This window comes from Dipodomys merriami, unplaced genomic scaffold (genome assembly GCF_024711535.1).
Source record: "Dipodomys merriami isolate MVZ:Mamm:240054 unplaced genomic scaffold, mDipMer1.0.p SCAF_16, whole genome shotgun sequence".
Taxonomy (NCBI): Eukaryota; Metazoa; Chordata; class Mammalia; order Rodentia; family Heteromyidae; genus Dipodomys; species Dipodomys merriami.
In genome coordinates, this window is record NW_027202937.1 from 30,336,238 (window position 1) to 30,362,869 (window position 26,632).

General features: G+C 40.7%; 1 protein-coding gene across 1 annotated transcript in view; it reads left to right on the forward strand.

Moving 5' to 3' along the window:
• The window catches only part of F13a1 (coagulation factor XIII A chain), a 172,512-nt gene that overhangs the window by 7,959 nt on the left and 137,921 nt on the right, over window positions 1-26,632 (forward strand). Inside the window, exon 3 of the mRNA XM_070024633.1 lies at window positions 9,421-9,609. Coding sequence (XP_069880734.1) covers window positions 9,421-9,609 — 189 coding nt within the window. The remainder of the gene's footprint in view (window positions 1-9,420; window positions 9,610-26,632) is intronic.

Below are 26,632 nucleotides of genomic sequence, written 5' to 3' on the forward strand. Positions count from 1 at the left end.
TGCATAGCATTAAAGCCTGTAGTTCAGTAACAATATTACCAAAGATTGAGTGGAGATTTCAGATCCCCAGGGAATTCCTAGAATATGAACCTAAACATTTAACTTATTTCAAGGTTCCATCTGTGACAGGTATAATCATTCTCAGAAGAATATTTTTTTGCAACCAAGGGAGAAGATAATCTACTTTTATTCATATTAGGGAGGGGGTCGGAGGACAGAGAGGCAACTGGTTCTGAGGAGAAACTTTCTTTTCCTTGAACAAACAATTTTCTGATGTGTTAGAGATTAGACTAAATTGTGTTAGGTAGACTTTTTGAAAGTTGTCACTTTGAAAGAGCAAGCTCTCAATTTTCCACAATCTCTCTCTTTTTCTCTTATTCTCTCCCTCTCTTTTGAAAAAAAATGTTTAGGAATGAGCTTCTCCATTTTACCAAGATCTAGAAAGCTCCAAAGAGATGTAAATTTATTTCCTATTGTGCCAAATGAAGCCTGACCAACAAGAGGTCTCTTTCATAGGCCAATAAACAAAGTAAAAATCAATGCACCAGCTTAACAATTTTTTAAATTATTTTTTTATTGTGAAAATACCATACAGAGGGGTTACAATTACATGGGCAAGACAATGAGTACATTTCTTATCAAGCATTGTTGTCTCTTCCTTTGTTTTCCCTTCCCATCTCTTCCCATCTCCCCACTTACTCCCTCCCCTTACCCACCCAAAGTTGTAAAGTTTGTTTTTCGACATAACAATTTGTACATCTCATTGTTGCAATGGGTCCACCTGTATCCCTATTTAAACGATTTGTTTTTTCCTTTCCCCTCCACAAATTATACCAACATCAAATACAGTGAAAGCAGGGGTTATACCCTGAGGGAGGGGCATACAAAGCAACAAAGAAATCATCTTATAAATATATTGCCCCATTTGTTAGGAAATGGAAAGACTTGGAAAAAATTATATTAAGTGAAGTAAGCCAGGCCCAAAGAAACATAGGTCCCATGGTTTCCCTTATTTGCAATAACTAGTATATGTCTGAGACAAGCAGAAAAGATCAGAGTAGTTGATGTTAGGTGAAATGAACCCCAAGATAAGTATTAACAAATGTTTGCTGGGTAACCACTACCTGGAAAGGGGCACGCCTTAGCAAAACAGACAACTGACCACATGGTGATGCTTTTATATGTGTGCTTGCATTTTAGGACAATCATCTGCACAGTCCTTGCTATTGTCAGTTACTGTAACAACCTGGTACTACTCTAGGCTAGATCCGTGGGTGACTATCCATGAATAATAAAAAGTAACTCCTTCCCCAGTGTGGAGAACCCCAGTACTATCACTTAGATGTGGTTTGTCTCTCAAGGATTCAATGTTGGAAGCTTGATCCACAGTATGGCCATATAAGAGGTGGTGAGACTTTTAAGAGAATGCAGTCATAATGTTCAGTGTACATACAGAAAAAATGGAATTAGGAAAATTGAGGCAAAGAGTGGAAATTGGAGAGATGGGAGAGAATTCTGAAAGGGGTGACATTGATGGAGATGTGTTATATTCATAAACTGACATGTTGAATTGAAACCCTTTTGTACAACTACTTAAAGATAATTTAAAAATAAAAGAGGTGAGGATATAGTGCGAGGTCCTTCGGTCATTTCAGGCTGGGTTTGGAAGATATTAAAATATATATGAAAGAGATTAAGATAGTTCTTATAAGACCCTGTGTTAGTTCTCAGGAAAGTGAATGATTATAAAAAACCTTAGTCTGACCCCTGAATGGCTCTCACGTGTCCTGCTTCTGTGATCCTTCCTTTAGCATGTGCTCTGGTCACATGGTCCATCTTCAGGGAATGCAGTCAGGGACCCTCATCTGAGCTCTACCATGTGATGTGGATGGATGGCCTACAAAACTGTGAGCTTAGTTTTCTTTTTTCTATGTATATATCAATTTTCATTATAAGTACCCAGCTTCATGTAATTCCTTTAGCTTTTAGAATCGTTAAGTAGTTGTATAAAGAGGTTTTAATCCAACATGCCAACCTGTGAATACAACACGTCTTGATCTGTGTCATCGCTTCCTTTACCAAACCCCATCTATCCAACCCCACCCATCCTGTCTAGTTAACTGATCCCATGTTTACACATATACATTGAGTATTATGGCTGTGTGTCTCTTTATGGTAATGAAAAACAGGTGATGACACCACTAAATGCATTGACTTGTTGACGATTACTCTGAAGAGGGGCAGGCATGGCTGTTGTTTCTCATCTTTTCAAAGAAGCAGCCACCTCTTGATGCCCTTCTTATTTATCTTACATGCTTTTAAAGGCTGGAATATTTTTTATTTAAATCTTGGACCTCACAATGTAATTTTTAATCTCCCATATTTTAACCAATTTTTTTGTTTTTTCCAAGTGCCATTTACTAAATGAACTGTTTTTTATTAATTTAGATCATTTTAAGATGAACTTTGCAGAGATTGTACAAAAGATTTTTATTGCTACGACTTCAATTTTTCTTTACTTGGAATAATACTATAAATTCTTAGTCAGCTACTGGTAGTTCACTCAAGTGGTGAGTAGTCATAGCTACTCAGGAAGCTGAGATCTGAGGATCAAGATTCAAAGCCAGGCCAGTCAGGCTAGACCAAGAGACTTTTATTTCCAATTACCCAGCCAAAGCCAGAAGTTAAGTTGAAGCTCAAGTGGCAGAGTGCTAGATTTGCGTAAAAGTGCTAAAACTCCGAGTTTAAGCCACACACACACACACACACACACACACACACACACACACAACACACACACAACACACACACACACACACACACACACACACACACACACACACACACACTTAATCCTTATGGATTTTTCCCTTCTTTTCCAAAGGATTTAACTTATTAGAGAAACAGAAATGATTGCTTAGAAAAAACAGTTTTGGAAACTCTATGCTTCAAATTAAATGTTCTCAAAAGCATAACCATATGGATTATTTTCAAAAACAAACTGTATGTTTATTTTCAGTGTGAGAAACTGCAAATGCATATGATTTTTTTTCTTAGGTTTATATACTCAAAGGAATTCATTAACTCCCTTTTTACTTATACTTAGTCACAGACAGCATGAAGACATAGTATTTTTATTCTGATGTGAAGCAAAATTTCCCTTCTGGTGGCTGAGTGGTATAAAAATCTCCAATCACTGTCTCCACCAACACTCATGGTCCCAGAACTCATGTCTTTGGAGAATAAGATTGTCTGATAAATGATATTTAAAGACCTGATATGGTTGATCCCATTGCAAAGGGGACAATTCATTTTAAAATTAAACAACTCCAAGCTTCTCATTTTCAGGTATTAATAGAATTGGTCCAGTAGAAAAGTGACAGATCTGTGGATGTGTTTTTGCTTATTCTCCCAAGTGTAGCGACAAGATGATGGAAATGTGATTTAGTTCTCAAGGGGTCTGCAGTCCCATGGCTGACATCATCTATTTAAAGGTAACACAAAGTGTTAATGATGATATATGTATTTATTACAAATGAAGAAGTATATTGTAAGAGCTGAGAGAAAAAAAGAAACCATCCATATGTAGATGAAAAGAAAAGGAAAAGAAAAGGAGAAACAACTCTGTCTACTCAGAATGCATGGGACGGAGAAGGCATGCTTGTGGGGAAGGCTGAAAGGCCATTTCTAGAAAGCTTTCTGGGGCACTTTACCAGGTAGACTGTGCTGCTTAAATCCCAGCCTTCAAGCACATGCTCCAGATATCTGTGCTTTTAACACACATTGACTCCATAGCTCTGCCAACTGCTGGGTACTGTTACTGTCATTACTATCAACTGCTGGGCTTTTAGCATGTGCCACGGCCTGAGTCCCAGCATTCCTCTGTTTTCTCATTTATTCCCACAGCCAGCCAAGTCCATTTTATGGATGAGGAAACTGAGGCTCAGGAAGTTTATGCAACTTGTGCAAAGTCATAAGGAAGACACACAGCAGAGTTAGGATTTGAGTCCAGGCAGTCTGACACCAAGTCTTACTCTGAGTTAGTCTAACCTTGGTATCAACAACCACATTCAATATTTATTGAGAATATACTCAGAAGTAGGTCCTGTATGTGGTGTCTCATGCCCATATTAAAGGCAAGGCAACAGTAACTCAGAGAGATTAAATAACTTCCCCGAGGTTGAACAATTAGTAAGTACAGAGCATCTCCCAAACCATATCTGCAAAATGTAGCAATCGCCAAAGAAAGCAAGTTTTTTCATAGGCAAAAAGATGTGGAAACCATTGAATCTCTAGGAGCACTGCAGTGCTCAGCCATGCATTGCAGCCCCCTGTCAGTTCTACAGCAGAGAAAGCTGATCACCTCTGCTTAGGCCAGTGTTTCCCCAACCGACCTAACCACAGAGCTGTCCTCGAGGACCTGACCAAACAAAGCCGATGCTGCCCTGTTCAAGGACAGACTGACTTCACCAGACTCACTGGATGCAACTAGATACCAAAGAAATCTTTGAAAATTCCTCTTCAGCTGTGTTTTTTCCTGAAGAGAGAGCTGCTTGGGAAGCCAAGACATAGAGCTAATATATTCATGTTCAGAGCAGGCAGTCACAATGGAGGAGGGTCGGAGCCAAGGCATCAAAACCTGGGATGATTCTAAGATCTGAACATCAATTCCCTTCAGGTAGATGAGCTGACCACCATCTCTCACCCAGAGCAGGGCAACAACCTCCTAACTGAACTTCCAGCCCCCAGCATTGACACTATCCAACTCCTCTTCCACTCTGCCCCCAGAAGTAGTGTGAACTTATATCTTTCACTCAAATCATGAAAGGTTGTGGGTGTAGATTCTTTACTGTACCTCCAATGCCAAGTCCAAGCTCTGTAACACAACCTATAAATTTGCTTTTGTCTGCTTTTTCATTGTGGCTCCACCTCCTACTTTCAACTACCCAAACATTTTTTTAGTCATTATTTCCCCACTTCCTCCCAAAACCCTTGACTCAGTCCTCCCCTATTCTGCTCCCACTGCAAAAGCAGTATGCCCATTCTCTTCTCAATTACTTGTCTTTTTACTACTGTTGGTGTGTGTGTGTGTGTGTGTGTGTGTGTGTGTGTGTGTGTGTGTATGTGTATACATGTGTTTAATTTAGTGGCCATTGTTCACTTTTCAGTATCTACCACTATGTCTACTTTATTTGCAATTTAATATTAGGCAATTGTTTGATCAATATTCATATCCATGCATTAGATAGACACATACATAGCAAACGTTAGAAATCCTGAAGGTCAGAAAGCTGGAGAGAATATATTAAATGTATTGAATACAGGTACAACAACTCCTGCCTATAATTCCAGTTACTCGGGAGGTAGAGATCTGGAGGATTACAGTTTAAGCCCAGCCTAGGTAAAAGTGAGACCTCCTACCTCAGCCAATAGTGGAGTGGTAGAGTGTGCCTGTCATCCCAGCTATGTGAGAAATAAACAGGCCTTAAAATGAACTGAAAAACAAAAAAAAATTAATAAATACATATGACCAAAGAGAAACTCAAGTGAGTAACTTGTAGGAATCTAAATGGAATTATAGCCCATTAAGGGGCAAATGGCATTAGAATGAACTTAATGTAGATCCAAAGTAAGAAAAGAGTGCCCGAGACACTAGTTATATCTTGAATTAAAATAATAGATTTGTACTATTTGTTTTCAAAGATGTAATTGTCTCATATTTTATTGGGAAAAAAACATGACCACAGTAGGTACTTTCTTCTAGGGAAAAAGTTCAAGAAAGAAATGTACGAAGTGAGGGCTGGGAAGGTGGCTCAGTGGTAGAATGCTTGCCTTGCATGCATGCATGAGGCCCTGGGTTCGATTCCTCAGCACCACATAAACAGAAAAAGCCAGAAGTGGCGCTGTGGCTCAAGTGGTAGAGTGCTTGCCTTGAGCTGAAGAGCTGAGAGACAGGGCCTAGGCCCAGAGTTCAGGTCCACAACTGGCAAAAAAAAAAAAAAAATGTACGAAGTGAAATATGTTCCAAAACAGAATTATGGGATGGAGACAGTTTCACACTGAGGATGGGATGCCTAAGAACCCTTTAAATACCTAGAGGATGCCAAAGAAGATGACTGGAGAACTTGCTCTACATTTATACAAATGGATCCGTGGACAGAAAATTACAAAGAAGCAGATGTCAGTTCATCACAAGAGGGTTAGAGTAGTGAGTATCAGGTAATGAGTTCCCTGTTCAATCAGAGGCCAGAAACCCAAGTCTTAAGGCTTTCTAGGAGATGCTCCTGGAGTAGCCACATGGTAGGTCTACCAGATGGCCTGGGAGTGCCTTTCCCTTGAGATCTTTTGAGCTGTATCTTAGCATGTTCCTTTCTTTGATACTGATGAATGGTGAACACATTCAACCCATTCCTGAGGATTTAGACTTTTAGTTATTTTTTTAAAGTTATTTAAAAGCACTGTGCAAAAAAAGAGGAGCAGAGGAGTTGGTCACTAAAGTTATTTTCAACCCCAGATACTTTGGGATCTCCCCACTCTTTCATAGGCTGGTTTAGCACTGGAGAATATGATCTTAATAAAGCCAGAGAACTCAGGAGAAAGGTGCTTTGGAAAAGAGAGAGGCCTAGAAAATTAAACATCTTCGGCTCACAGCATAATGGAAAGAAAGTACTCTTCAGGGGCCCATGTACTGTGACTGAGCTGTGAGATAAGGTAAAAATAAAACTGCATCTTGTGCTCTACTGAAATGCTGCAGCCGGAGTAACCCATGGAATACCAAGCCATGTGGAGTGCTTGTCAGAGTTCCTGCTCTGTGAGCCACAGTACACCTGAAATCTCATGGTAGCCCAGGTGTCGTAGCAGACATATATCTCACCGAGTCCTCATAGAAATTCTCAAGCTACTAGCATCCTCATTTTAAAGTTGAAGAAACTCACCTATGTGAGTCTGAGAGGTGAAGAACCATACGTGAATAAATCTGAGACATGAGATTATGACCTGGGTTTGGATGAACCTTGAATGTACCAAAGTAAAGTAAGTCAGGATCAGAAAGACAAAGGATACATGTTTTCTCTCACATTTGGGAGTTAGAGCTAACTTATAAACATAGATGAAAATATATAAAGGTAATATGCAGTTATACCAAACTAATGGACCAAAATATGGCATACAAAAGGTGACTATCATACAAAAGGTGTATATCAATGATGTCACTCCTACAAATAATCTACAGTTTAACAGAATGAATTCCAGGAAGCTGGAACATGTGTTGACAAGTTGAGAGTGAAATCAAAGGGAGAAGGACAAATGGAGAGAGAAGGAATGGGTGAAAACAGTTTTAGGTTCCAATGTATATATGTGAAAATAGAACCGGGAAACTTAAGGAGATGGATGGAGTTGGGGGAGATGGAAGAGAATGATGGAATGATTAAGATACATTGTGCTGGGGCTGGGAAGGTGGCTCAGTGGTAGAGCACTTGCCTTGCATGCCTGAGGCCCTGGGTTCGATTCCTCAGCACCACATAAGCAAAAAGAAACAAGCTGGAAGTGGCACTGTGGCTCAAGTGGTAGAGTGCAAGCCTTGAGGTGAAGAGCTGAGGGACAGTGCCCAGGCCCAGAGTTCAGGCTCCACAACCAGACCTCCCCCCAAAAAAAAGATACATTGTGCTCATTTTAAAGTGACATGTTGAGCTGAAACCCCCTTGTACAACTACTCAAAGAAAAATAATCATAATGAGGGTTTCAGCACTCCTGGACTTCAGTGCTAAAGTATATCTTAAATAGCCCAACTACTTGGTTTCATTTATGAAGAAAAAAATGGGGCTCCAAGGAACCCAGAGTCCTGCATAGGATTCCTGTGTGAAAGTAAAGATGTCTTTGGAGTATTTCAGCACCATGCCTCTGAATGGGCATAAGCTGAGCAGTATGCTTTCAGTTTGCAGCCATTAGGGAAAACTAGTCAGGTCTAGGAGAGGGGGCAGGGGACAGAGCACCCTTCCCAATCTTCTCATCCCCAGACCCTTGGAGAACTCCAGATGTACCCGGGGATCAGATTCTGGGCTTGAATTCCTAAACCACAGGGCAGACTGTAGTTGACACTGCCTTCCCAGAAGTGGTCATTCACAGAAGGGAATAGGAAAGTGGCAGAGGGAAGTTGACCTTTGTGCAGGGCTATTCTGGATCACGCTCTGCTCCTGCTTTCGTGCATCTCATCTCAAATCATATCCACATACATCACCTCCTTTAGATATTGAAGCATCACAGGATAGTCTGTAAAAGTCAGTGAACGTGGGAAAAAATGAGGGAGGGGTAACAATATTTGACAAGAAATGTACTCACTACCTTACTTATGTAGCTGTAACCCCTCTGTACATCATCTTGACAATACAAATCGGTGTCCTCATTGTAAAATGAGGTAAGTTATGATTAGTAAACACACAATTGACACATATACACCTCATTCCAAAAGAAAACTCTGCAATTTCGGCATCAAAAAGATCAGGGTTTGCTGTCTAGGTGTGTCACTTCGAGGCTAAGGAGCTGCAAGGCTAGCTTCTGTCTGTACCTGGAAACCATCATACTTATCGCAGAGAAGTGTTAACTTCCTTTCTGCAGACCTGTTCCCTCCCTCCCCTGCCTTTGAGGACCCAGATCTACTTTTAGAACTACAGGAGAGGACATTTGACCCTTCCTGAGGTGACAGGAGAATTTTGGATTAATGGCCAATTTTGTCCTCAGAATATCCCTTTGAGGCTTTCTCCGATGGGGGAATTGAAGTGGCTGCCTCATATAGAGAAGTTTAGGCATGGTGGGGAGAGCCTAGCATAGCAAAACCCAGCGTGTGATGGAGAAGCTGATGCCTTGAACTCTGGCCCTCCCTCCCTTCCCTGTGTCTAGATCTATAAGCCAGCCAGCCATCTCCCCCAAAGTGAGTGTCCTATGATCTGAAATGAGATCAGGAGTGGAAAAAGCTTACATAAAAAGTAAAACTCTCTCCCTAAGCAAGAATATTACGAGACTGTCAGATCTGCTGTCTCCGCTGTCTCCATACAGACTTTTATTGCTCTCTTCCTTCTTCAGAAAAATAACCTGGCTTGGTTTTATTTTTATTTATTTTTTGGTCAGTTGTGGGGCTTGAACTCTGGGCTTGGGTGCTGTCCTTGCGCTCTTCAGCTCAAGGTGAGTGCTCTATCACTTGAGCCACAGTGCCACTTCTGGTTTTTGAGTGGTTTATTGGAGATAAGAGTCTCATGGACTTTCCTGCCCAGGCTGGCTTTGAACCTCAATCCTCAGATCTCAGCCTCCTGAGTAGCTAGGATTACAGGCGTAAGCCACCAGCGCCTGGCTTGGTTTTATTTTTAAGTCTGTGTTTAAACTGAAAGCCACCTAACAGTTTCCTTCCATTGTTTTCTCCATGTCCAGAATACCTTCATGTCACAAGTGTTCACCTGTTCAAAGAGAGATGGGACAGCAACAAGATTGACCATCACACAGACCAGTATGACAACAGCAATTTGATTGTCCGCAGAGGACAGTCCTTCTACGTCCAGATTGACTTCAATCGCCCATACAACCCTAGGAGAGATCACTTCAGAGTGGAATACGTCATTGGTAAGTGCCCCAGGCAAGTGCTAGACATGACATCATGGGTTGAATTGCAAAGAGAGTGGGCACAAGGTATCATTGCATTTTTTCCTAGCATCACACTTAACACTGGATGGGGCAGGGATGAAATTCAGCCACGAAGTCACCCTATGTTCTACTTCAGACAGAATACCAATAATGTGGGCCTACCCTAGTCAAAGTCTTGTATAAATGCTAATAAGTATAGTGAGTGTAAAATGTTAATTAACTGAATTAGTATTCCCCAAATAGCTTTGACACTCTGTAGCTATGATGTTTAACTTACCACAGTGGTTTAATTGGTTTCTTATGCTGAAAATACTTGTAAATCTTAATATGTGATTTCCACATATGCCTTTTCCAAAGTTTGTTCTGCCCTAATTTAGTCCTGTGACTCGGCCAGGAGAAGTGGATGGTCCAGTGAAATTTACTAAATGCTTTGTTCTATAATCTCCTCTTGAAAATTGACAGTAGCCTGAAAGGTTGCAGAAAGTGCCATTGTACTTCCAGGTCTTCTCAAATTTATCTGATCAGGGAACCCTTTTCTTTAAGTTACAGCTAGTAATATTTGATATATTTTGGTAAACATTTCTCCAAGAATTTTCAAGAATATCAGGAATATATATATATATATATATATATATATATATATATATATATATATATATATATATGCATGCATAGGAAAGCAAGAGACCACAAAATTCTGTACATAAATTAAAGGTTAAAATAACTCAATAGTGGATGAAGGATATGAGAAAATCCAAGAACCCTTTGTATAAAGCTTGTACTTGTGGAGTTGAGATTTAGCTTAAAGAGAGCTTGCCTAGCAAATACAAGAAGTCCCTGAGCTAGTCCCTCAGTACCACAGTACTACAAAAAGTAGTACCGTGACTTCTTTCAGTAGAACTGAATAAAGCCATGGAAATCAGATTTTCAATGTGATTGTCACAGTGAAAAAAAAAAGATATAGAGAGAATAAGAAATGTAAATGAAATTAAGTGCTAAGGTTTGTATCATTGGTGTACCTCAACATCAGGAAACCCAGAATGGGAAAATATTGACTTCACAAACAGGAAAGACCATATTTTGAATGGAAGGAAGGAAAGAAGGAAGGGAGGGAGGGAGGAAAAGAGGGAGGAAGGAAGGAAGGAAAACAGGGAGGAAGGGAGAGAGAGAGGTAAGGAACAATCTCTTGAAGTATTTCTTTCAGAATATTTAACATAATTAGTTGTACCACAAAAGTCAGTTGAAATATTACTTTAAAAGATCACTAATGCTTGGAGAAGGCTATTATTATATCAAAATTATAGAAAAATAACTTCACATTTGATTGTTCCATTTTGCCTCCCTGTGACTTTGTCTAAAATGAACTGATGTGTTAATACCTGGAAGTGTCCCTTTGTTTCTATGCGGAGGACCTAGGGCATGGCATTTCTTTATCACATATAAACAAACTTCTCACTTTCTTCCTAATAGACTTCCTTCCTTTCTTCCCTCCTCCTTCCTTTCCTCCCTCCCTTCCCTTTTCCTCTCTTCCCTTTCTTCCTTCCTTTCTTTCTCCTTCTCTCCTCTTTCCCTTGGTCCCTTCTTCCTTTCCTCTCTCCTTCCTTCCTCTCTTCTTTACCTCCTCCCTTTCCTCTCTTGCTTTTCCTTTCTCCTCACTTTCATCCTTCCATCTCTCCCTTCTTTCATCCCTCCTTTCTTCCTTCTTATTTTCCCTCCCTCCTTTACTTTTTAAATATTTAAGTAAATACATTTTTAGCACTTAAGTAATTGCTTTTTAAATATTTAAGAAAGATGATGCCAGATTAACCCCTGTGTTTGCTCCATTCTCAGAGTAGGAGTAGAGAAGGTGACCAAGTCTGGTGAGCTTTTGCCTGATTATAGTAGTTGTTAAGTGCTGGCCAGCAGGGCAGCCTCTGAGAGGCAGGTGGAGGCATGAATGAAGTTCAAGATATGGGTGTGGAGAGACAATGTACCCAGCAGCCTTTTCTCTCTTCCCAGCTTTGAGCCTGGGGCCAAGGCAAATCATGGCAGACTTGGAACAGGGCATTAATCATTGATGTGTTAACCTGTAGCTCAGGACAGCATGTACTGTTAATTTGCTATTACTTTAACATGGGTAGGACATCTATGATGCCCAGTTTTGAGGAGAGTCATTCTTTATGAAATTTATTGATAGCACACATTAAGTGGACAAATTAATGGATTCCTTTGTGCTGTTTCCACACATGCATTAGCTGTATTCATGCTCACCCTCATCCCTCTCCCCCCAGTCTCTCACTGACTCCCTCTTCCTTCCCAGTCAGCTTTAGTTCCTGCACGTGAGCGAAGACATTTTTCTTAACAGCTCCATCCATATTCTTGGAAATGACAGGATTTTGTTATTCTTTTTTGGATGAATAATACTTTATTGTGTATATATACCACTTTTTTATCCATTATTCAAGTTGATGGGCATCCACACTGATCCTAAATTTCAGCTATTGTGATTGGCGCTGGTACTAACTATGGAGGTTCAGGTATTTCTTTCATATGCTGACTTACTTGACTTCAGATATACACCCAAGAGTGGCATAGCTGGATCATATAGTAGTTCTCCTTTTAACTTTGTGCAGAACTTCAACACAGTTCCCTACATAGAGTCTGCATGAACTTTTATTGCTACTGGTAGTTTATGGGTTTTTTCCCACATTCTTGCCAGCATTTGTGATTTTCTTGTTGTTTGGGTTTGGTTTGTTTTACTTTGTTTTTGATAATGGTCATCCTGGCAGGAATGAGAGTGATCCTAAGGACAGACATATGAGTTGTCCTTCCCCGCTCTCTCAAGACCGGAGGGATTGCTTGCCCTGGTGAGCCCTACATATTGATGTTTGGTTTATTTTTCTCCCTAGAGTTTAATCACATAAGCCCAAGGCCAGGACTTGGAGATTCTCTAGGTCTTCTCCTCAGACTCATAAAGCCCCCTGTCCAGTTCCATACTTCCTAATTCTGGTTTTAGCAGAAAGAAGAGGGGAAGGAAAACAACCACAAATCTATATATTGGGAAAGCTAAGAATCTCCCAGGAGCTTCCAGAAATCTATTTACAGCTCATCTGCTTCCCTGACCCCTAAGGGGTCATATGTGGGCCCTCCCACACACAAGGGAGGATAAGAATGAAGCCTGGGATGTAAGCGATGTACACCGGCCTTGCACATCGGCTGTGCTGAGTGGCAGGTGCAGTCTGGTGATCATGGTACTGTGGTGAGACATATGTAGTTATGGTCATCATGTACTGAGATCCCACAGGGGTCAGTTGCACAGATGCTGTCTCATGAGCCCACTGAACATCAAAATATTCTATTATCAAAAGTATTTCTGTTTCCCTCACTTTGTGAATAGTGGTTATAAAAACCCACCTACATTTCAGTCTCTGGTGTATTTTAAAGATGACAATGACAGAGAATTCTCCTTCAGAATGGCATGCTTCTTCCAGCCCAGATTACTAGAACAGGATGTCCAGGTTGGGTAAAGATTCTTGGAGGAAAGAGGATGACAGCCTGGGTTAGGGATGCTGGCTAAAGAAATTGAAGAGTGATGAGATTTGGGAAATATTGAGGAAAAAAAATCTACCAGATGTGTTCCTGTGAGAGATGAGAGGAAAGAAAGAGTCAAGTGCGCCTCTCACATTGTCACTTCCTTTTGACTTTGATGACATGTGCTAGAACTTTCTAATGTGAATGATAATCCACTGGCTCTGGGTACCAAGTATGCAACTGTTGGAACAACATGCATGCATACATGCATGCACACACTCATACATAACACATACACATAAACACATGCTTACAGACATGATGTATACCTACAGACACACACATACAAATGTGTTCTGCATTTCCCATGGAGTTCTTCAAGAATCTTTCCAGCTGACTTAAAGTTAGTTATTAAGTAGCTCATCCAGCCCAGAACAGAAAGAGCTGTGCCTGAGCTTCAAACCCAGTTTCCTTTCCTGGTCACATCACACCCTCTTCCATCTAGAGAGCAGTAGAGGTAAGTGTATTTCTTTTTTACTCTGGTGAGGTTGGACAATTCGGGGGACTTTGAGATTAACAATGTTCAAGGACAGGAGTCTGAAGCCAAAGCAGGAAATATGGGTAGACAAAGAAAATGTGGGTCTCATTCATCTGATTTACTTGGAAAAAGTAAATGAAGTAAGCATGAGCCTGAGACTTGAGTCCTGGGAGGAAACAACTTCTAGGAAAGAGATCTGGGAACTAGAGTCCCTGAAGAAGGGAAAGGCCAAATGATCACAGAAAGAGAAGTATAATCCAAGCAGAGCAGTGTTTCAAGTCTAAGAGGAATGTGTGCTTAAAGAAGAAATCATAGCCAATTCTATTAAATGTGAGGAAGGAACGAAGTGAAGTGATAACTATCCCCGGGGCTCAGCAGTCAAGAGATCTGCTTTGTGATGCTTTATGACATACACACATCCTCTGGAGGTGTCCTTTCTTCTTCTTTCCTCCTCCCTCCTCTTCCTTCTCCTCCCCTTCCTCCTCACGTGGGTAGAAACTAAATTCCAAGATCTGAAAGTAAATGCAATGAGAAAAAGTAGAAGTAGCCAACCTATATTACATTTGAAGGAAAAGAATTCTTTTTATTTTTTGGTGCCAGTCCTTGAACTCAGGGTCTGGGTGCTAATCCTGAGTTTGTATGCTTAAGGATTACCTCTCTACCACTTGAGCCACAGCTCCACTTCTGGCTTTTTAGTAGTTAATTGGAGAGAAGAGTGTTAGCAACCTTCCTCCCTTCGTTGGCTCTGAATGTTGGATCCTCAGATCTCAGCCTCCTAAGCAGCTAGGTTTATAGGTGTGAGCTGCCAGCACCATGCTTGGAAAAGAAAGTTTAGATGGTAACTAAATGTTTTTATTTGTTATTTGTCTTAGAATTGGAGAGGCTTGTGATATATGCAGGGCAGAAGAGAAGGAGTCAGTCAGCAAGAATCCTGATGATTCCAGATAAATACTGGGTGGTCAAGGGAGAATTCCAGAGGAGGTAGAAGCAGAGTAAGGGATAGACTAAGAAGAGGAATCCCTCTCCTTAGTGGGTCTTTTGAATCAGGTGAAGGAGACTGGGAAGGTTTACGTAAAGAACGATGGAACTGTGTACCAGGCTTGATGGCCTCAAGTTGTGCAAAGTTACTGAAAGTGAGCAGATCCTTCAGGAACTTAGGAGACACCACACCCATTCTAAAGTCCAGGTATTCATCCATTTTCCGTTGCTGTTACAAAATGGCATGGTCTGTTTAGTTCACTTATTTGGAGAGGGACTAATCCAAGGCTGGGTAGTCCCATTTTTTCAATCCTCTGGTGAAGAGTCCACCAGCCCTTGTCTGTGTCACACTATGGCAGAGGGCGTTACGGCTGGAGCACATGCCAGAGGGAGCAATCATATGGGGGAGCCAAGGAGAACCAAGGGTCCAGCTCACTTCACATGTAACAACCATTCTCACAAGAAGCCACTGGCATTAATACCTTACAAGGTCGATTCCTCCAACGACCTAATTACCTCCTACTGGGCTCTACCTCCCTACACCACCACCCTGAGAACCAAGCTTGTGATATATAAAGCTTTGGGGACACACTTAACCCATTTGTAAGTCCCCAAAGCAATCCAAAAGACAAATCTTTTAAGACAGGGCCTCCCTATGGACTTTTGTATCAAAGTATAAATAGTAGTTCACTTCACTCAGTGGACTGGAAAGTCCAAAGCTAGTCAGATGTGTGATTTACACATATATGACATAGGCTCTCTATTGAGAAATCTTCATTTTTTAATTTACCAAAATGTATTTATTTTTGTCTTCTTAATCATATAATTTATATTTTAAAATAACTTTTATTAAGATTAAGTGATTACATAAATTTCCCAAATTTCACAGTATTGTGGGATAGTGATACTTAGTTAAAGTCATAAACACATTTTAACCTTCACAAGGCAAGTTATCATTATATTGGTCTATAATGTTTGTGAATTCTATGAGCTTTGATAATACAACTATTTCTTCCACCTCGGGTGATATGTACATTTCTTTCCTTTTGCTTCGTGTAAGCTGTTCCCTCTTTCCCTCCCATTGCTGCCCTTGAGTTGCTTAGTTTGTTTTCATCAATGTCTGGTACAGCTTATGGGTCCTTCTATTCTATATTTTCCCGTTTCCCTCTGATTCTGTGCCCTTCTCCTAGCTTCCCTCAGATGTGTGCATGTGTGTGTGTGTGTGTGTGTGTGTGTGTGTGTGTGTGTGTTTATAAAGATCCAACAAATTGAGTGGAGGTCCTTTGTTTTGTGAGTCCTATTTACTTTGTCATATCTCCTTCCATTTGGGATTTAACATCCACATATCAGGGAGACCCTGTGTCATTTGTCTCTGCTCTTGGCTTACTTTGCTCAAAATGATTTGTTCTAGTTCCATCCATTTCCCTGTGAATGCCACTATTTTGTCCTTTCTAATGGCTGCATGATATTCCGTTGTATATAGGTACCACAATTTTTGGATCCATTTATTGAGAAATTATTTGCCCCAAATCATGAAGCTAGTTAGATGTAGAGACAGAAGTCTTAAACCACACACCTTCTATACTGCCTTTTGCTGAAAGAGAGTATTTCTTTTTACCATTTTTAAAGTAGCACTTCTCTAGGATGTTATTTCAAAATTTTATTCTTGTAAGCTTCTGCACTGATGATCAATGTGTTCATTTTTAAGCATCTCTGTGAAGAGACTAATAATGGCATCTGAGAAACTAGGACAGTGTTTCCTGGAGTGCTTTTCCCATGACCATCTCTCCTGAGGGGATCCTTGGGAGAAGAAAAGGCCTTGTGGCTAAACACATTTGGATCGTGCTGTGTTCTATGTCTTCTTGGAGATGCACAACAAAACTATCAGCGGATGAAAGGCACTGAGTAGGCGTGCCGTCTAAAACAAATCTTGTTTATCCTGACATTTCCACAAACTGTTTTACTACAAACACTGCCTTACTACATCTTTAGTTTGATAATAATACCCTTCACTAATATGTATATGTGTGTGTATATATATAAAATATATTATATGATTTTCTTTGGAAAATATCAAGCTACACTTGTTGTTACTGCATTAGTTTGCAGAACACTGAAGGGAGTGATAGGGGAACCTCGTAGTCTATGTGTGTGGTAAGTTAAAGTGTTAATCACATTTCTTTTTGGACAATGGAGATTTTGTGTCAATATTAAATTACCTCTGCTCAAACTGGCATTCATCGTCAGCAACTTTCTTTTCAAAAATAATTTCTAAGTATCCTTTTTATATACTTTCCAGGTTTTTTTTATCCTGGCTTCTTTTAGTACAAAGCCTATTTCCTGTCCTTTCAAGTGTTGATTGAAATTGTGTTGATCATTTGTCATCCCACTTGTACTGGGATTGCAGTAATGAGACTTTCACAAACTGCCTTCAGAACCTCCCAGTCAGAGGGCCCAGTCAGTCCTAGACTGAGTTCGTGCCAATTTCTTGGGCAACATGCCTGGTAGGCACCTTGGAGAGAGAGATTGAGAGGAAAGCTGGAGGAATTCTCCACAAAGGGATTTTTGAGTTGGATCTCAAAGTATAAATAGGAGTTCACTTCACCCAGTGGAGTGGAAAACATGGCGTGTGTGTGTGTGTGTGTGTGTGTGTGTGTGTGTGTGTGAGAGAGAGAGAGAGAGAGAGAGAGAGAGAGAGAGAGAGAGAGAGAGAGAGAGAGAGAGAGAGAGAGAGAGAGTTCCATGCAGCATTAAAACTTTGTGCTTCCTTTCTTTTTCCTTCTTTTTTTTGGTGCTGGTCCTGGGGTTTGAACCTAGGGCCTAGCCCATGACCCTGAACGTTTTGCTCAAGGCTAGTGCTCTACCACTTAAGCCACACCTCCACCTCTGACTTTTTTGGTGGTTAGTTGGGGGTAAGAGTCTCACAGACTTTCCTGCCCAAGCTGGCTTTGAGCCAATAGTGTCAGATCTCAATCTCCTGAGTAGTTAGGATTACAGGTATGAACCACTGGCACATAGCCCTGTACTTCTTGATAAAAACTTGAGATGCAGTTCTATAAACAACCAGGAGCCTCCACAGAACAATTTTTGGTAGAATATTAAGATCTAATTTTATTCCACTTTTTAGATTACTCTGGCAGAAATACAGAGGCTACCTTGGAGAACTTTTGTCAGTAACACTGGCAAAAGACCTAAGACTAATAAATGATTAAAAATACACATGTGTTGCATGATTCTGTGTAACTTTTCTTCTTTTCTCCCCAAGGAATCTCTATTCATATCTATAACAGGATGTAACAAAATGGCTCTATTTTTCTTTTCCTTAGGAGCACAAGTCACATCTAGAGTAAAGTAGAGCACCGTGGATAAAGGTCTCTGTGTGCCAGCAGGGCCTGGCCCACTTCTACCTCTGGGGCCCTTTGAGGAACGACCCCATTCAATGGAAGGCTGAGCGCAGCCAGGGGGAGGGGAGATGGACACCGGCAGATCCCAGTGGGAATCTCAGGTCCACCCTAGGGAGCAATGACAGAGCTGTTCAGCCCTCTAAATTAAAGCTTCCTCCTCTAGAACTCCAGATGACAATGCCTATTCTAAGTAGTCATGCTGCAGTTTGGATGAGAAAGCCAAAAAATTCCCAATGGAGGGCCAATTGGGAGGTCATTAGGTCATGGAAGCATGGTCTGGGAGGGGATTATGGGGCCCTCTTCCTCCTTTTTTCTCTCTCCTTGGCTAATTAGATGAGCTGGTAAGCTCTACACAGGCCAACCATGGCGTTCCTCCCTTGCCAGAAGCCCAAAGCAATAGGATCTCATGATTGTGGACTGGAACCTCTAAACCCAGGATGTAAAAATAACCTTTTATCTTCCTAAGTTAATTCTCTCAGGTATTTTATTATAGTAAAGTTAATTTGCCACAGTTACGTAAGAGCCAAAGGATGTAACTTGCACAAAGCATCTTTTTATCCTAATAGAAGAACAAGGAACTAGGGAGAATGGAAACAAATCTCTCTCAAAATATATAAACCAAAGTCCACAGAGATTAAGTAATTTATCCAGGACTTTACCACTTAAACTACAGCTCCACTTCTGGTGTGGTAGTGATTAGAAATAAAGAGTCTCAGGGATTTTCCTGCCTGGGCTGGCTTTGAACCATGAACCTCAGATCTCAGCCTCCTGAGTAGCTAGGATTACACGCATGAGCCACTGGTGCCCAGTTGTTTCTCCTTTTTTTGAGAACTGTCTGCTCAGATTCTCTGCTAGTAGCCCTGGATAAATTATTTAATCTCTGTGGACATTCATTTCTATATTTTGAGTGAGACTTTTCTCCATTCTCCCTAGTTCCTTAGTAATAACTATGTCTAAAGAGAGCTGTTCATTTTAGTATCATTCACAACGGCCAAGGTAAAGACTCTGTGTAACCTAAGTGTTCCAACAATGGATGACTGGATAAGGAAATATGGTACAGATACACAATGGAATACAATACAGCCTTAAAAGAGAAAGAGTTTCTGTCTCTTGCTCTATCCTTTGGAAGCTGAGGACATTATGCCAAGTGAAATAAAGCAGTAAGAAAGTAAAAGATTATGATAAGTCTCACATACTTTGTTGTCCAAGCTGGCTTTGAACCAATATCTTTATATCTCAGCCCCTTGAGTAGTTAGGATTATAGGCATGATCCAGCAGTGGCTAGCTTGTTGTTTTTATTCTTGATAATGGCCATTCTGAATCTCAATGTTATTTGGTATCAGGAATGTTGAGCATTTCTCCATGTATTTATTGGCTATTTATACTTCTTGTGAGAAGTGTCCATTTGTTAATTGGACTATTGATTCTTTGGGGGTTTAGTTTTTAGGTTCCTTGTTCTCTGGGTAGTAGGCCCTTGTCAGACGTATAAATGGCAAAGATCTCCCATTCTGTAGGCTCTTTATAGCATAGTGACTATATTCTTCTTGTGTACAAGCATTTTTAGTTTAATGAAATCCCATTTGTCAATTCTCTCTCTTATTTGTTGAGCTCCTGGAACTCTATTCAGGAAGCTCTTGCATATGCCAATAAGTTCTAGTATTTACTTTATTCTTTCCTATAGTAGTTTCAAGCTTTGTTGGGAATGTAAATTGGTAAAACCACTATGGAAATCTGTATGTATATTCCTCAAAAAACTAAAAATACAGCTACACTGTGATCCAGTGATGACACTCTTGGACATTTTCCCAAAAGATTCCAAGTTGGGAGATAACAAGACATCTGCACACCCATGTTTCTTGCTGCACTAGTCACCAGGGCCAAGTTATAAAAACAGCTCAGGTTCCCTACAACTGATGAGTGGGTTGAGAAAGATGTATATGCATGTATACAACAGTAATTTTTCCATCCATCAGAAAGATTAATATTATTTTATTTGCTGGGAAGTGGATGGACCAGGGGGGGAAATCACATTAAATGAAGTAAGTCAGGCTCAGAAAGATGAAAGGTCTAAGTTTTATCTCATATGTGACAGACTTAAATATAAACATTGTATAACTAAATATAAAATACATTTAGACCTAAATATAAACATCTGAAAACATACAAAGTCATATTCAAACTGACTAGAATATGGTATACACAGAGGAATATTTCCCTGGTGTAACTCTTTTGAATGATTAAATGACAGTTGAGCAAAAATGAATACCAGGAAGCTGCAGCAAGCCTTGTTTGAATGAGGTGAGCATTAAGGAATGATGGGCAAATCAAATCCTAGTACTTTTGTACATATATCAAAGTGAATCTAGGAAACTTTTGGAGAAGTGTGGCAGGGGAATGCTGGCAGAGGTGACACTATCACATAAATGGGAATGCTATATTGAACTTCCTCTGTACATCTATTTGAAGATAATAATAATAATAATAATAATAATAATAATAATAATAATAATAATAATAATACCCAGTGTCTGCAACACTCATGCATTCATCAGAACAGAATCTCTGCAGCCATCAGCTAGATTTTGCCTGAGATGATCACCCACAGTTCTGTTGAAGTGAAGGAAACTGTCAGTGTGAAAGCAGGAGGGACTGCCATGCATTTTGTAACATTGGAGCCTCCTCAGCCATTCTGGAGGCCATGTCCCACAGCCTGCAAAGCCAAGTTTCTAATCAGAACAGAGCAGCCAATGTGCAGTTGTGATATCCAGAGTGCAGGATAGAGCATAGGTGAGGACCATGGGTGTTGGAAGGAGATCTCACAGATGCCTCTTTTTGAGAGGAACAGAAAGGTGCAATGGCTATGCATATCTGATCATATAAAATAATATGTACTGAAGTGAACTCCAGGAAATGGGAACAAGAGGTGTTTTTTCTTTTTCTTTGTTGCTGCTTTTTTTTTCTTTTCCCTTTGTCTTGTTTGTGTATTTATCTGTTTATGGGAAGGTAAGGAGGGCACAGAAATGGAGGGACAAAGGGTGAACAAATGCAGACATGGTAATGACTAGACACTGTTGAAAATGAACTATACAACTTGTGGGTGGTGACAGGACAGAAAAACTGGGAGAAAGTGAGGAAAAGGATGACATTTTTCAAAAAGAAATGTACTCTGTCCCTGATTTATGTAACTGTAACCCCTCGTACATCACCTTTACAATAGCAATAAAAAATGCATTAATAAAAAAAATCCCTCTCTTCCTCCCACCTCTCATCTCTCTCATTTCCTGTCCAGATCTGCCCTCCCTGGCTCCGCCCCTGTGTTTATGTCTTCCTGCTGTGTCTTCCTGTGACCTCTTTTGCTTGTGAGAATTTGTAATCTTGGCTCACCAGCCCATGTAATTGAAACCATGATCTTCCAGTGGTGATTGGAATTCAGGCACAATGCAGGGCAGCCCCTCCCTGAGACTCATATAAATCCTAAGCCATCTTAGGATGCAGCAGGAGTGAGGGGTGAGGAGGTAGAAAAGCTACCTAATGAAAACTAATGTGCCAACCACTAGACCTTGTACAAGAGTACTCCATCTGACAAGAGACGGCACCTAAGTGCAATTACAACCCACTAAAGAAAGGATCCAAGTGGTCTAATTATCTATCATCCATGCCCTCTGGTCACTCAGTGAGCAAGTTACAAGCACTGATGAGGAGTAACTGGAAGCTCTTTGAACTGCTCAGTGATGATTGCTTGCTAATAAGATGACCCAGTTACCAGCCTTGTTTTGAATAGTGCAATGGTATGGGAAAGCAGAGTCCTCGTGAAATTCCTTAAGAAAGAATAACCTACAGAAAGCGCTCCTCTGTCAGCTCTGTACCCAACAGGGGCTCCATGACTAGAAGGTACTCCAGAAATAACCCTGCTTCTCTTGTGTCATCCTCCTCTTCTCCCTGACTCCACCATTTTTCTGACCTTTGCTCCTTTTTCCTCCATCTCATCTCTATTTCCCCTGGCATTTACTCTCATGCACTCACCCATCCATGGCATCCTGAGTGGGGATATCTGCATTTACCCATTGGCTGAGTGGGAATATCTGCATTTACCCATTGGCTGGAAAGGGGAAGGAGAGTTTCCCAGGGAGGAGGGTTGCCTGGACCATGCAGGTCTGTTCATGAGTATTTCTGCAGCCTGCTACTTTGAACATGTTATCCCCTCTCTGGCCATAGCCTTGCATAGATAGCTATTTGGATGTTCCTTTGTTGCACTGACAGAAGTTTTGCCCTGGCTTGTCTTTAGCTCCCTTGTCTATTTCCTTTGCCTTCTGTCCAAGAGCTTGAAGGACATCACATCTCATTGTGGCTTAAGGAGTTTCTGATGCAGAAGCACGCTGCTCTGTCCAGTATTTTGTTATACTCTGCAGGGGAAAGGGGCTATAGAGGCGTTCAATATTCCATCACTCAGAGCCTCATGCTCTTGCTCAGCTTTCTTGTTCAACTGGCACTTTACTACTTTTTTTGGCTAATTGTGGGGCCTGAACTCTGGGCCTGCACACTGTCCCTCAGCTCTTCTGTTCAAGGCTAGTGCTCTACCACTTGAGTCATAACACCACTTCTGGCTTTTTCTGCTTATGGTAGCACTGAGGAATTGAACCCAGGGCCTCATGCATGCAAGGCAAGCACTCTACCACTCAGCCACCTTCCCAGCCTCTCAATTTACTACCTTAACCACTCTTTCAATAACCACTTTTTCAATTCAGCATTTTTCTGGTTAATTAAAGATGGAGTCTGGTGAAGTTTTCTGCCTGGGTGGGCTTCAAACCACAGTCCTTTGAGTCTCAGCCTTCTGAGCAATGAGAATTGCAAGCACAAGCCACCAGAACCAGACATAATTGCACATTTTAATGGGGAACAGTATGATATCTTGGCTCTTTAGGACCTGGGCAATTTAGGGCCTTTAGGTTATCTGTCATCTCAAATAGTCCTCATTTCTTTGCAACAAGAGCATTCAGAATCCTCTCCTCCAGCTATGCTGATTCATTTTACATAATATGGTTGATTCTAATAACACTACTGAGTAGCTGTATCCCAGAACTCATTCTCCCTATGGAGCTGTGTCTTTGTTCCCATTTAACCAGTCTCCTGATCACGTCTCTTCCTTACCTTCCCAGGCCTCTGATAACTATTATTCCCTCTCTTTCTATGAGGTAAGAGCCTTTTTACATTCCACAGTAAAGTGTAATCATGCACTATTTCTCTTTGTGTACCTGGCTAATTCTGCTAAAGTTGTAATCTCAGAACCCACCCATATTCACATGAATAATAAGATTTGGAACAGCATGGATGGATTTGAAGATTACTCTTTTCATGGCTGCATAGTATTCCATCATATGTGTACACCATTTACCTTTTCTCTTCATTTAATATCTTGGTTCTTAGCAAGAACAGCAGTAAAATAAACATGGGAGTATAGATAACTTTTGATATACTGACTTTATATTCTTTGCAGTATATATATATATAGTAGTCTATCCCTATCTTTAAGACATTTATTATAAGGCATGAGGTATTCTGTAAACTAGTCATACCATCACCATGTAGCACATCATCAAATCCTACACTGACAAAATTCTCTACCAGAATTGGAAGTTATAGGCAGGCAGGAACTGCTCTGTCCAAGTGGGATTGGAAGGATGGGCTAGAATTGAAGTCAAATTCTCAAGATAAGGCAGGAATGTCTTAAGATCAAGCTTGAAGAATTGGAAATTGTTTTAGAGTAATAGCAAATATATATATATATATATATATATATACATACATATATATGTATACATATCTGGCTAGCAAATGGCATTGTTGGAAGTTCAGGGGCTTATTGTTCTGTAGAGGCATGCTAACTTCTGGTGAATGAGAACTCCTTCACAGAATCAAGTTGAATGGGTTATTTGGGGCTCAATCTGCAGGTAAGCAGAGTTGAAGTGTGGCATGCCTGGGGACAAGGAATATGCTTTTTTTTGGAAGCAATCTGAAATTAATGCTTGCTCAGTGAGTCTTTGCACTTTGCTGTAATGGATTTCAGAGCTTGGATATCCTGTAGCAGATCATTACTTTCCCTAAACATAAGCCCTGAAAATTATCTCTTACCAATGATCAGATCTCATTAACATGATCCAACTAACATAATTACGAAGCCATTCTTTGCCACAAATCGTTTAAAGGCAGCTTGAGAAGTTAGGGTGGGGAGTTTGACAGGGTGACTTGCTCCTCTAATCAGAGCTACTTGGGAGACAAGATTGTGGTTCAAGATCAGTTAGCTAGACAGCATGTAAGCAACAACAACAAAAGCTGGGTGCTGGTCCACTGCTGGGTCTTGCCTGTAATCCTAGCAACTCAGGAGGCCGAGATCTAAGGATCACAGCTCAAAGCCAATCCAGGCAGGAAAGTCCAGGAGACTCTTATCTCCAAGAAACTAACTACTCAGAAAAAGCCAGAAGTTGACTGGTGGCTTAAGTGGTAGAGCATTAGCCTCAAACATAAAGAGGCTCAGAGATAGCACCCAGATCCCAAGTTCAAACCCTAGGATTGGCAAAAACAAACAAACAAAAAACAACAACAAAAAACTGGGCATGGTGGCATATAACTGTCATAGTTCAGCACAGCTGGGTTAAAAAAAAACCAAGACCCTATTTGAAAAACAACAACACACAAAACCTAAAGTAAAGAGGGCTAGAGGCATCGCTCAAGTGGTAGTACATCTGTCTAATAAGTGTGAGGCCCTGAGTTCAAATCAAATATCCCCCCAAAATAAATTGTGTAGACCTTTGCAGATCACAGGTCCAGGAATTCAGTCATGAGGAGCCAGCTCAAGGACAGTCCAGACAGGATTCAGCATGGAAATGAGAGGGGAGCTACAGAAGAGGAAAGGGGCAGTGTTATCCATGAACTGTTCATAGCCCTTCCAAATTCATGTGTTGACACCCTATCCTGCTGTGATAGTATTTGGAAGTAGAGCCTCTGGGGATGACTAGGTCATAAGGGTGGAGCCTCACAAATAGGGTTAGTGCCCTTCTGAGAATAGAGAAACCTGTGCTGTCTCTCTTCCAACTGCTATGTGGGAGATGGGGTGATGGGGCCAAGCTACCATCTGTAAGCCAAGAAGGAGGCCCTCACCAGGAGCTGAGGCTTCCAAGTGCCTTGATCTTGGACATCCAGGCGTCCAGAATTGTAAGAAAGGAACTCTGTCATTCAGGCCACCCCATCCATGTTATGTTTCTATGGTAGCCCAAGCTCACTATCACAGGTATCAAGGAATGATAACCCTGGAGATTGATGTTTCCTGAGGTCTAATAGCTAAGGAAGAATGAGATCCTGAAGGGAGCAGGATATTGTATGTCCATGTGCATGGATGTGCGTGTGTGTGTGTGTGTGTGTGTGTGTGTGTGTGTGTGTGTGTGTGTGTGTGTTGGGGATGAGGAAATCTTCACCTCTTCATAGTGCTATTAACTTCCAGTAAAGGCATATACTTTCCATTTGGACTTAGAGCTAATGTTGTTTCAAATTCTACTTCTTTGTTTGAGAAAACCCCAAGGGCAAAGCATTGTTCCCTTCAATCTCGTACCTGGTTCCAAAGGTAGAAGCCATGTTTGAGACCCGATGTCCCAAAATTAAGTGAGCCAGGGACCAAACTTATAGGTCTAGGTCCACAAGGTACCCAAAAGCCTTTGACATGGTGAAGCACTTAATTTCACCAAAGTGACAAAAGCATATTTCTATGATGCAGTGATGGAAATGACATCTGTGTGGAGACAACTGTGTGACATTTTTCTTTTCAAGAACTTTTTTGATTTGTGCCACATGTCCCCAAGTGATAGGAAATGACACATTGTCTCCATTATCTCCATCCTTTCATTTCCCTCCTCTTTAACTTTCATATTTGTGAAACAAATTGCTTAAACATGTCAAAGACGCTTGAGTGGAGTGTTAGCCAAAATTTAAAAATAAAGATGATTCATAAAGACAGCTCTCGTGTTTCAAGCCATCAACACAAAATTTTAGGGAAAAAATACCATCGTCTTGATTATTTCAGGAACAATCATAAGGTAGATATTTTCAGGAGTTAAGAAGAAATCTCTCTCTTTTTGTGTGTGTGTCTCTCTCTGCTTTATTTTCTCTTATTTGAAAATCCTGGTGTTGTGGGCACCTGATGGTCCTCTTTTCCATAATTCATTAAGTAACCACTGTAGCCATGATTTCTTCAACCTCTGGATTTAAGTTGTGTTATCAGACCATAGGTTGAGCACCCACTGAGGCTCTGAGAGTGTTCACTAGCCTACATGCTCTTAGAACAGATGCTACATGAGAGAAAGGCCACTGTGTGCACTTATTTGAGAGAGGAGGTCAAGCTGTCTAGAAAGGGAGACCGGGAGCATGTCCCTTCCACATTTTCTTTTGAAGAACAGAGTGTGCCACTATAGAAAAAGTTCAAGAAATGTTCCTTGTTTTACGAAACTTAAAAGGCCTATACCACTGATGGCAAAAAAAATAGAGGACATATATATAAAAGTAATTATACAAAGCATGAATATGT